General features: G+C 44.0%; 1 protein-coding gene across 1 annotated transcript; it reads left to right on the forward strand.

The window, feature by feature from the left end:
- Positions 1-717: 717 nt before the first annotated feature.
- On the forward strand, positions 718-12113 carry CTBS (chitobiase). The gene is made up of 7 exons (XM_075615660.1): positions 718-956; positions 4079-4217; positions 5882-6090; positions 7038-7209; positions 8166-8263; positions 10645-10806; positions 11402-12113. Exons 1-7 carry the CDS (start codon positions 846-848, stop codon positions 11585-11587), a joined length of 1077 nt encoding a protein of 358 aa, XP_075471775.1. The 5' UTR covers positions 718-845; the 3' UTR covers positions 11588-12113.
- Positions 12114-13248: the final 1135 nt, after the last annotated feature.

The raw sequence follows: 13248 nt of genomic DNA on the forward strand, positions 1-13248 counted from the left end.
TTAGGCACCCACATTAAAACCCCTACATAGGGACATGATGGTATAGTATATAATACAGCCCCCTTATAATAATACAGCCTCCTTATAATAATACAGCCCCCTTATAATAATACAGCCCCCTTATAATAATACAGCCCCCTTATAATAATACAGCCCCCTTATAATAATACAGCCCCCTTATAATAATACAGCCCCCTTATAATAATACAGCCCCTTTATAATAATACAGCCTCCTTATAATAATACAGCCTCCTTATAATACAGCCTCCTTATAATACAGCCCCTTTATAATAATACAGCCTCCTTATAATAATACAGCCCCCTTATAATAATACAGCCTCCTTATAATAATACAGCCTCCTTATAATAATACAGCCTCCTTATAATACAGCCCCTTTATAATACAGCCCCTTTATAATAATACAGCCCCTTTATAATAACACAGCCTCCTTATAATACAGCCCCTTTATAATAATACAGCCTCCTTATAATACAGCCCCTTTATAATAATACAGCCTCCAATATGGCATCATGTTCAGGAACCGGACTCTATAGCAGGTAACGTTGCTCTCTACTCATGTTATAAATCAGGACATTACCAAACATGCACTGCTGGGATTTACTCTCTGTCTCCTCCCTCCCCTGGAGTCCTCTCTCCTCCCCTCCCCTGGACTCCTCTCTCCTCCCCCGGAGTCCTCTCTCCTCCCCTCCCCCGGAGTCCCCTCTCCTCCCCTGGAGTCCTCTCCCCTCCTGGTGATCAGACTGGGCTGTGCTCTGGTTCTTGCTGCTGGAGAGCTGCGTTGTGCTCTCTTGTGATCGGGACTCCTGCTGGTGTTGGGGTCACGATGTGGCCCCTGCTGCTCCTTCTCCTGCTGGAGGTGCCCCCCTGCTCTGCCCTGTGCCCCTGCCAGGACCCTGCTCTGTGCGCACAGATCACTGACACCAAGGAGTTTGAGGTACATTCTGCACATTGTCTTCCTGCTGCAGCACAATGCTGTCTTCCTGCTGCAGCACAATGCTGTCTTCCTGCTGCAGCACAATCCTGGCTTCCTGCTGCAGCACAACGCTGGGTTCCTGCTGCAGCACAACGCTGGCTTCCTGCTGCAGCACAATCCTGGCTTCCTGCTGCAGCACAACGCTGGCTTCCTGCTGCAGCACAACGCTGGCTTCCTGCTGCAGCACAACGCTGGCTTCCTGCTGCAGCACAATCCTGGCTTCCTGCTGCAGCACAATCCTGGCTTCCTGCTGCAGCACAACGCTGGCTTCCTGCTGCAGCACAACGCTGGCTTCCTGCTGCAGCACAATGCTGGCTGAACACAGAGGGGGAGAGAGGGGAAGTGCTTTATGTAGATTTGGGAGAATACAGCTACGTGCTCTCATATACTGAGTATTTTAAAGAGTTGATCAATTAAAACAAGTTTTCCAAAAAGTATTTTAATGTGCGTTATAACCAGTCACTTCCTCCTTCTGCTCTGCACCAAAGTGACGAGTTTCACTCATTCCCTCCGCACTCACTCCCTCCGCACTCACTCCCTCCGCACTCACTCCCTCCGCACTCACTCCCTCCGCACTCATTCCCTCCGCACTCATTCCTATATGTACTTTCCTCACTTAGTATTGGGTGATAATTAGCAGCTTGTTTATAACTTGTGCACCGGGACCCTCAGGAATGTATCACTTTGCGCATGGGCCGCTGCGTTAACCCTAAGGCTGCGTCCCCGCTAGCGCTGAGCGGGCGGCACTTGCGCAGGAGACTTCCATATATAGCTATATGTAAGTCCCTGCTCATGCGGCGCTCGTGCGCGTGCACACACGCTCACCCACGGTCAGCGCTTAGGTAAACAAAAAAACTATACTTACCCGCACGCTCAACTACCCGCAATGCCCCTCCCCCCGCGTGCGCGTACAAGCAGGACACGCGGCGCTCATGCTTGGAGCGCTCTCCAAGCATGAGCGTGCTCAGTGCCAGCGGGGACTTAGCCTTATATTGCAGATTTCATGTTATCAGTGGTGTACGTGGCTTTCCCATGTGCCGCACGTGGCTTTCCCATGTGCCGCACGTGGCTTTCCCATGTGCCGCACGTGGCTTTCCCATGTGCCGCACGTGGCTTTCCCATGTGCCGCAGGCAGTGACAGGGTTACTATAAATAATGTTACTCAGATTTTACAAAAGATGTATATTTCACGCGCTTAATAAGACCCCCAACTGTGTGACCGATCCCAGGCAGTGTCATGTCGTGAGCGCGTGGGGGGGACGCGCGCTTAATAAGACCCCCAACTGTGTGACCGATCCCAGGCAGTGTGATGTCGTGCGCTTGTGGGGGGAACGCGCGCTTAATAAGACCCCCAACTGTGTGACCGATCCCAGGCAGTGTCATGTCGTGAGCGCGTGGGGGGGACGCGCGCTTAATAAGACCCCCAACTGTGTGACCGATCCCAGGCAGTGTGATGTCGTGCGCTTGTGGGGGGAACGCGCGCTTAATAAGACCCCCAACTGTGTGACCGATCCCAGGCAGTGTCATGTCGTGAGCGCGTGGGGGGGACGCGCGCTTAATAAGACCCCCAACTGTGTGACCGATCCCAGGCAGTGTGATGTCGTGCGCTTGTGGGGGGAACGCGTAAGACCCCCAACTGCGGAATGGGACATTTGGTCATGGTGACCATCAGCGTTCAGCGCTGCGGGACACGCAACCGACAGCCGCTTCCACGAAAAGGTACATTTTAGGGTAGGGGGTTAACATTAGGTGTTTTAGCAATTAGGTTCAGAGGTTAACTTTAGGGGCTTTAGTGGTTAGGCTAGGAGGGTTAATTTAAAGGGTTTTTACAGTACGGGTAAGTGGTTAAGGTTCTTAGGGTAGCATTAGGATTAGGGGGGATTTTAGCGTAAGGGCAAAGGTTAGGGACTGTGACGGTGCTCGTCTCAAATCGGGAAGCGGACCCGCAGGGCTTAGGTAGGGATGCAAATAAACCGCCCAGAGACCAGGGACAGAGTCCTGTAAGAGTATCTGTAGTCGGTATGGAAGCAGGGGTCAGGGGTCAGGGCTGGCGGCAGTGGTGCGGAGTCCAGGCAAAAGGTCGGGGCAGGCAGAAAAGCGGCGAGGTCAGGGTCATGGTCCAGGGTCAGCAACAGGGAATTCAAACAGGCGAAAGGGTAATGTGTGACCGCGAAGATCAAACGGCGCTGCAGCAAACAGAGCTTTGGTCAGCGACTCCCACCAGGAAGTGCAGCCTGAAGCCCCTCATATAGTGTGTGCGGCCGGCCACACACACACACACACACACACACACACAGTGTAATATGTCATGTGTACACACACACACACACAGTGTAATGTCATGTGTACACACACACACACACACACACACACACATTTCAGCGGCGGTAGTGGCGCGAAATCTTTATTTTCCTCATCCTCTCCCCTGTCGGCCGGTTCCACGCTCACTGCCGTGCGCCCGCGCAGTACCATTACAGAAAGGCTGACTAACCTCAGCCAACTATAACAGCTGCACGCATGGCGCAGCAAGTGCGCCCGCTATAGAACAGCTCTTATACAGCAGGCTGCCAGTACACAAAATGGCCATTTTTAACAGAAAGGGCAGGCAGTCTGGAAAACCTGAACTGGCAGCAAAACCCGGCACAAACCGAGCAGAATCCTTACAGGGACTTACCTTGGCAGCAGTGACCAACTGTCCTAGGCCTCCCAAACTGCCCCTCCGTGGGTAGGCAGCGTGGCTGATTTAGCTGTCAATGACTAAGGGAGATGCCAAAGTCCCGCCCCACAATGCCTTGCTGCTGTGGATTCCAAGCATTGTGGGGCGTGAGTTTGGAAGCTGTAAATTACCGCGAAGACCCCCACGCTAAGGTGCAGACCCCACACAGACTCAGGACCCCGCTACACTGCCTGGGAACCTCCATTACAGATTTTATTTGCTGAACCCCTTGGAGACGGTTCCCGAACCCCCTGTTGGGAATCACAGGCGTAGAGAGATCCTTTTTACAAATGTATTTGTCTTTTAGCATAATTTTAAAGAGCATTTCACTTCCTTCACCGACCGTTTTATTGTTATTATTTTGCAGGTCTTTGTGTTTCATAGTAGAGGGAAAAACTGGAAGTCGTACGACTGGTCCCAAGTTAGCAGTGTGGCAGTGTTTGCACCGTACGATCCTGAGCTCATGTGTTACGCTCACTCGAAAGGAGCAAGAGTTCTATTAAAAGGTATGTTTGGTTTAGCGGCATTGCAGGATTAAATGTGTGTACATCACTTTTATTTTATACCATAGAGGGATATGGAACAATTAATCACTTTGTAAATGATATATCCCAGAGTTAGGATGGAGACGGGAAGATAAGCTCAACTGGTTTGGTTTACTCATGGGTTGAGATGAAGGGAACATTCCCTCCTCACCAAATTTGACCGTAATAAATCTATTATTATTATTATTATTATTATTATTATTATGCTCTTTCTCAAAAGAAGTCCATGATTTGTGTGTTTTTTCCGCTGTGGTAGTATTGTACATTTAAATGACACTTACTGTATAATGTACGCTGTGAGTATGAGTGAGCCCGAGCAGACCGTGCAGACTAGCCCACACTTACCATGCAGCGTTAAATCAGTCAAAATAACACAATATTAACAAAAACATTAAGGGGTGTCATTTTCACCGAGTGTGCAGAAATAGCGGCATCAAGGAGGCGGCCCCCACATGTAAGTGCGATGTGGCGGCGGATCTAGACTTCCGCCGCTGGTTAATTGGTCGGTGCCCGCCACTCTCTCCTGAACTCTCATGTGCCCGTGGGCACAGAAAGGTTGGGACCCCTGGTTTAGTGAATCATGGTCTTTGTCTTTAAAATATGAATTGGAAATGTATGTTTCTAATTAAGAAAAAAATCTAATGTACTTGTTACCACTATGGACATCCCATCACCCTTCTACCACGGCTTTTCCTCTTTGCTTCACACAGTTGCTGTCCCATCTAACCATTTACCACTGCACAGAAAATAATATATAACCTTGGACGCTGGCCCTTTACTGGGCATACGCATATTTAGTTATTTGGATACATCGATATGTAATGTAGAAAAACATCAAGTTCTATTTTCCTATTGAATAAAGTATTCAGACCACTAAATGATCGTGCCTTACAGTGATCACTTTATTTTGGAACTAAATAAAAATGTTAACAGTTTTCTGTTGTTTCTGATTTATGATCACAGACGTATCTGTGACGTGACGTTTTTACTTCACACCTTTTTCCAGCGCGGTTTTATATTTCTCCGCCTGGTGCCGTGTTCAGGAGATATAAGCGGTTAAATGATGCTCTTCCCAGTGCAGTGTACAAGATACCACTGTACCCGTAACATACAAAATGTTACATTTGAACTTTTTAAAAAGTATTTTTTATTTTTTTAAGTGCGTGAGATGTTCAGGGTAAGATACGACCCCCAGCCACCAACTTGTGTGATCGGATCCAGGTTTCGTCAGTACTACCTATTCCGGCCCAGCTAATATTGCGTTAATCGCATATAGGCTTGTGAGCAATAGTTACTATGCAGCGGAAATAAGACGTATCCCGCTGCAAAGCAGAACTGGGACCTGGGCCACTAATTACAGAAAACCTTACATGACGACTCCGCTATTTTTCTTGACGTTTATTACATTTGAGTGCACACTCGCAAATAATGCCTATATTTCTATTGTGTGCTAGAACACCTTGCAGGTAGATAACTGTGACCCTACTCATTTATTGGTGTAACATTTGATATAATAGTGTACAATAAATGTTGCTTGATTTCTCTTGTGTAATCCACGGGTTATTTCTTTCATTGGATTATAAAAAGGCCGTTTATTTTCTGTTCACCGAAATCTATTTCTTTAGGAGATGTCCCTGTTAAGAACATAGTGGACCCTAAGGAAAGAACCACTTGGATAGCACAGAAGGTGGATTTGGCGAAGAGTCAGTACATGGATGGAATTAATCTGGACATAGAACAGCCTGTGCTGAAGCAGACCCCTGAATATTATGCATTAACTGCTCTGGTTCAAGAAACGACAGAGGCCTTCCACCGAGAAATCCCAGGATCCCAGGTAAAAATCTGAATATTTGGTACAGAAATTTAGGCTTTTAAAAAAACCTGACTTTTTCCCCCTTATATATCTGTGAATTATCCCGTGTTAAAAACGTGGCCAAGTGCCCGTTCATATGACCCATAATTCAAGATTATATATGTTTAACACAAATGAAAGATTATGATTACCTGCCTAGTCACGGGGCGGACCATCAAACAGAGCAGCACTACGGTTACAGAATAATGTTAAGGGTAATATGGATTATAGTCCAGTCACGGTATTGGTTATGTAAATAATTGACCCTAAAAAGAAGAAAATAGTGGCACAAAAAAATGTTTAATAAACGGGGATCAATGTTTTTTTGTTAAAGGTTCCTGTTTGAGCTGAAACGTTGCTCCCTGTTTATTAAACATTTTTTGTATTTTGGAGACTGCCAGAGTGCCACTATTTTCTTCTGTGGAGTTACCAGTGTTTCTTGCAGTCAAACAGGACTGGTCCTGTCTAGCCGCAGCGTTTTTCTGCACGTGCCGTGACTGCACCTTCTCTGGACACACAATTGGCCCTTTACATATTTGCCACCTGGGAAGGTTCTTTCATAAACCTGTATAGATCTGTAGAACTGTTAGTTTAGACCACGGCTCTTCCCCTGGTGTCCTGTGGGCTGTAAGCGCCTGCGGAGAGCCCGGGACTCTCTGCTTTATACTCATTTCCTTGTCATTTCTCAGGCAGCCGTTCCCATTGCTCACACGAACATTCACCTGTAAGTTAATGGCAATAAATGTGTTTGTTATAAGTGCGCGCAAATCCTGGAAGTGTAATATTTTTTAAGTCTTTCAATGTATCCAACATTACATTATAATACTCTTGTGGCCCTTCAACGTCTTATATTTTTTCCGGATCTGGTCCCTTTGGAAAGGAGTTGGACCGCCCGGGTTTATAATCCAACGCTGTGATTTCGCACGCAGGTAACATTTGACGTGGCTTGGTCGCCTAACTGTGTGGATTTAAGGTGCTATAACTACAGTGGAATAGCGGACGTGTGCGACTTCCTATTTGTCATGTCCTATGACGAGCAGTCCCAGATATGGACAGAGTGCATTGCAGGCGCAAACTCTCCCTACAATCAGACATTATCGGGTCGGTATTTCAGTTTTGTCACTGCACTTTTTTATGGGGAGATCACAAACTTCAAATCATGGGCTGGAAACGGGCTGAATATTTTAATCTAGCAACAGAACAAAGATGTAAAAAAAATGGTGTGACTTATTAAAAATACATTTCTAATTATTATTAATTGAGGTCAACATCCACCTTTCTAATAAAATCAATGATCGCCTATACGTGCTTCATGTCATATTCCGTAGACAGATGTGTATATAAATCCTGAGACTGTAGTAGAAGCGTTATGGGTTACATTGTGTCAGCTAAACGTTTACCCTTCCTTACCAACACCCTCACACCCACCTCTGCAAACATAGGGAGTTATTCCTTCAGCACAGGCGCTCACTTCCATCCAAGTCAATGAGCGTTAACGCCCATTCCGGTGCGGGAACCTGTAACGGATCTGGGGGTAAATTCTCTTTTTAGCTCTGCTAGAAGGAGAAAAAGTCACAGAAGAGGCTGGAAATGAGGCAAGGAAACCAGATCAGGGTTTCCATACGGCATTTATCTGTGTCATGGAAACGGCAGAGGGAATCGCAAGCTGCTTCCAAACTCCGGATAATTCAGCATTGTTTTAATCCGTGCAGTCTTCAGTTCTACAATCTGTTTTTAATCTCCACTTTGACCTAAATGGGAACAAAACTCTCTCGATCGATTGAGGCATTTAAAGTATCATTTTTGCCATGATTCCATATAGGAAAGTATACAGACCTATATGGAAAAGTTATTGGATAAGATATGACTTGTTTGCATCGAGTTGCTCGTTTCTACAATAGAGAAGTGGATAAATAATGTTAAAAACATAAATAATATATAAAAAAAGTAATTCAATAGTGTGTAACCTTTTTTGATTAACCTGTAATACACCCCACAGCCGTGTAGGGAACAGAAATTGTTTATCTAACTAGTACTTGTTTGTTTTTTATTTATAGGTTATGAAGATTTCATTCATTTGAACATTGATCCTAAGAAGCTGGTAATGGGCATTCCATGGTACGGTTATGATTATGTTTGTCTGGCGTTATCGGAGGTAATTAGAGCTAGCACAACATTTACAGGACAATAAATTATTATCATTATTATTATTATTAATATTATTATTGCAAAATCTTCCTATTCAACCTTCATACCAAAATCCAGCAGAAATTAGCAAAATCACAGATTCACTTTTCTTATCCTTGCGTCCAAAATTGATGTATGTATTTATTGTCGGTCTTCGTGTATGTGACAAATGTGCTTCAAATGTAAGTAATTGGCCATTTTAAGGCCTTTTATCAGGAAAAAATAATAATCGTACCCTCGTCAAATCAAAGAAATGCACTTTTGGGTGAATTTAATGTTTTATGTTATTTTCAAGATGAGGTGCTGGAGGGGTTAATATACTGCACTATAAATCCGCGTTCAGTGTAATAATGTATTTTAACCCTTGTCTGCAGGGTGTTTTCCTATTTAGAAAATAGAGGCACAAAAAAAAAAAACTTGTGGCTTATTCTATACAAAGGAGAATGAATCGTGACACAAACGGACTTCCAAAAGCGCTTTAGCGCGCCATAAGTAGAACCAACGTTTCAGTGACATCGTATCTCCCATTTCACGGTGAGGGTTATGCGATGGAAACCGTGCTTCTGCTTCTGCTCCTTACAGAAGCAATCCAAGCAAAGCGGTATTTCATTTTTTAAATAAGATTGAAGGAGGGGGGTCTCGGGAGATGAACCCCTCTCATTTCAGCCCCGCAGACCCCCTGCTTCCCGAGATACCCCTGTAGGGGGTGCCAGTCGCAGTTCCAGCTGGGGTTCTTGTAATGGCGGCTTCTTAGGACCAATAGGAAGCCGTGATGTCATTTCTGGCCGCTTCCTATTGGCCCGCGTGACCAAGACCTTTTAAACGGCACCGACCAGCACCCCATACGGAGGCAAATATCGTGGGAAGCAGGGGGTCCCCGCAGCTAAAATGAATGGGGTTCCGCTCTTGAGCCCCCCGGCTTCAATCCTATTTTAAGAAAAGAAAAAAAACAGCGCTTGGACTGCTCCTTTATCTCTTTGGAAGTCTGTTTCTGCCACGCTTCATTCTCCTTTGATCACTATGTTACTGGGACATTTCGGGATATCGCTGCGTTGAACACCGGTCATCTCTACGCTTCTTACTTTGTGTGGCTCATTCTGTACCCGGCGATATCAGAGGGCCGTGGGGAATGTTGCCTTGAAAAGACCAGACGCTTCAGTAGATATAGAATAAGCCCCCCGGTCTCCCCAGAAATGACACGTGTAGTATGACGTTCCCACTGTAATTCCGAAAGCATCGGCTTGTGAAGATATAACAGGTCTCATCTCTTTCCCCCCCCCCCCCCTCCTTTCCTTGATTTGGTAAAAATGTCTCGCCTCATTCTGCAAAGAAGGGCGGGTCGCCGTGTTTGGCCCCTCTCTCTCGTGTAGTAACAAAGGAGGGGAGGAGGGGGTATGATACTTTTTATTGAACCGTGCTACAAGCTTTCAAACCTCTCTGGGTCTTTCATCCGGTATAACAGATATAGAGAAACAAAATATAATATACCGTGTCTGGCCTGGTTGCAACGGATGTTGAGAGGAAGCAGGAAATAAGATAAGGTAGAAACAGGCCGCCGAGTGTGAAAATGAATTGTAGAGACACATAAAAGGCTTCTCTCTATTGAAAGGCAATTGAGGCCTAGGACGTCTCTGAGAGGTTTGCACTTCTAACATATCAACTACTTGTTGGTCCAATTAAAGGTATCATACCCCCTACGCCCTCCTTTTGTTACCCGCCTCATTCTATAACTAAAACCTTTCTTCTTGAACTCTCGTATTTTCCACTTCTCGCGTCACCAATGTGGCCAATTCAAGCTGCAAACTGTTACATTATCCCAAGATCCCCGAATTCAGTCTGCACACAGACTCCACAACAACAACACAAGTCACACCGCTCACTAGCTTCAAAGTACAAAATAATCAATACCAAATTGCCCAGATGTCGCAATGGCTGCACCCTATGTAATCCGTGCTGCATTCATCATCATTGATTGTAGATTAAATGGCAATATCTATACTACCATACCTGATTTAAGGTTAAAGATATATACCATTTAACACCACGTGTTATTTTAATATTTGTATTGTAATTCCCTTTATATCACCTAATTCACTTCATGTAGTTCTTTTTTTGTAAAAATGTAAATTATAAAAAATGATACAATGATTTAATTTCGCCTAGGAGTGCACCAATAAAATGTACTTTCTTCAGAGGACCTGTTGACCTGTGTCAGCAATTCTTCTATTCCGTGTCTGCACAGAGAGACTGCACCTTAATAAAAAGTTGACATACAAGACTTTTACTTTCAAATGGAAGGGGAATGTTGTGGGCTTTCTTCGTGTTCACCGACCTAACGGACTCTTTCAGGGCAACAACTGTACTCTTCATAAAGTTCCATTCCGCGGAGCTCCGTGCAGTGACGCTGCCGGTCAGCAGGTCTCATACGGCACAATTATGAAGCAGGTGGACAGTTCTATTACTGGGAGGTTATGGGACAAGACGCAGAAGTCTCCTTTTTATAATTACAAGGTTGGTGATTCTTTGTAAGCAAGCACACGTCCTAATGTAACACCATTAATAGACATAAAAATATCATGCACGCCATTTTAGTCGGCAGAATATTGTTTTCTATAGAGGTGGAATATTGGACAGATCTAACATAACATGGACATCTGAGGTTCTCCCTTATTCTTTCAGGAAGTTAAATCTAAAATATTTGAAGTTTTCAAAACATCATTCTTTACATGTCCTACCTGCGCTCTTTGCATTGCAGTGGGAGTGACCCTTTCTTTGATTGCCAAGCGATGTTCTGAGAATCAGGAAATACCAGTAGTATTTTTAGTGGGTATTACATTATATCTATCCAAGAGCTGCGTTGGTTTTAATGTATCAAAAACATATCTTCAATTGACATCAGTGTATGTGATTGTATGTTAAAGTACAACTAGGTTTCTCTGTTTCCATCCCATCTTGCTCATGAAATGCACTGGAAATGGAAACGTTTGTGATTGGCTTGTTTTCCATTTTGAGAAAGCGATTACATCCTAAAAGACATTGGATTTTATTTCTATTCGGCGTTCAGGTTCTAATATTGCTTTCTCCCGTGCTTGAAACGTTTCTGTAGGACAAACAGGGCAAACTCCACCAGGTTTGGTATGATGACCCTCAGAGTATTTCCCTGAAGGCGGCATATGTGAAGGAACGTGGTCTGAGAGGCATTGGCATGTGGAATGGAGATCTCTTGGATTACTCTACTGATCCAGTAGCCCAACAGCAAACTGAAGACATGTGGAGAGCACTGAGACCCTAACATACATGGTTTCAATCCGCTACTAGCAATGCGAGTGCACCGATTCTTTGCTGCTGGATTCTCTACCTACTAATTGCTGTATCAAGTCATATATGTTTAAATTACAGGGGAAATTCACCTGAATAAAATGTACCCCAAGCCGGCACCAAGTAAAAAAACTGTTTTCTGCTTATGTTTTTACATAACAAATGTTTTCCGGCGTGTTCCTGTTTTCTTTGAGCTCGGAAGAGCTTCATTTTGTTTTGGTTCATACGTTGGGGAGTATAATGGTGAGCGATCTGATGAATATTACTCTTCTGCCCTCTGAAGAGAATAATAATGTAAAGAAAATATTGTAATTGTTCTTCCCGCGACATAATTCAGGACAAACTGACGGTGATTTGTCCCTGCATATTCCGTGCAATATACTTAACACAAAACATATTTCCCTGCCACAAATTACCTTTATTGTGTCATGTCCAGATTTCTTTGTAAAATGTTTACTGGTCATATTTTGGATTGAAATAAAGTAAAATAATATACTCTTCATTTTGCAGTTGTGACTTTTCTCAGGACTGCATCACATCTCTACAATCATTGTTCTTTATGAAAAAGCAATAAAAATGAACTGTCCCCCTGTAACTGCCATTGTGCAGGAGGAACTAAGGAAATTAAACCCTGCCAAGTTTCAACTTGCTGTGTTTACAAAGTGACATTTTAAGAGGGGTGATGTAGCAACAAGACAGAGTTTGTACACTTGGTGCACTTCCACCGGGGAAAAGCCTCTGTTTACAGGTGCTCCTATAGACCATGCAGAGGCTTTTCTCCTCGTGCCTACACTATATCAATAGGGTGCACATTAGTGTACCTATACTATTTCTATATACTACTCTATCCTCCCACTAGCTCTGACCTTTTATTGACCAGTCCTGATTAACAGAGCTGGTGTTGGGTCAGTCCTGTTTTACTCTAATCATCTATCACGAGATTTGTACTGTGTGAACCTCTTTGCATTGGCACATATATAGGGTTATTTATAGTGGGGGGTGATAGTCTGCTTTAAACTTAAGCTGTGTCTGTCCATATAGTGTACTGAGTGTATGTGTAATTCAGCTTTTTACTTGTGCCATATTATATGGTTTTGGGACTATACCTATCCTCATATACGAAGGTCCACTTAACTTGAGATTTTACAACTATCCAGGTGGACTGAACTATATCCATATACCCTGTGTGGGTAAATTTAATCACATAGCAACGTACATCTATACCATCATTTGCCTTATTTCCTATGGTATACACCTACCCAGTCACTTGTGTTTGTGTGCCATTAGCATGGTTTTGTGGCATTTGGCAGACCTGGCTAGGATTCGCATTGGTATTTGCAATCGTTGCCCTACTGTGACCCCAGGGTTTATGTACTGATACACATACTGCAGTAGAGTTCTCTACCTTTGTTTACTCTCACAAGTGGTTTATTGTAGCCACTTGTTTTGATTGCATAACACTAATTTGAGTGTATTGACAATCAATATATTTGCGATCCAGAACCTGGTAATCCAAGTTCACATTTAGGATCTATACGTTTAATATTCGTTTTACTCCCCTATATTTTAAGTGGTTTATTAAAGTTTGTTTTAATTAATTCACTCATCACCCTCCATGTGTATTGAGTGCCCAAT

Source organism: Ascaphus truei, chromosome 10 (genome assembly GCF_040206685.1).
Source record: "Ascaphus truei isolate aAscTru1 chromosome 10, aAscTru1.hap1, whole genome shotgun sequence".
Taxonomy (NCBI): Eukaryota; Metazoa; Chordata; class Amphibia; order Anura; family Ascaphidae; genus Ascaphus; species Ascaphus truei.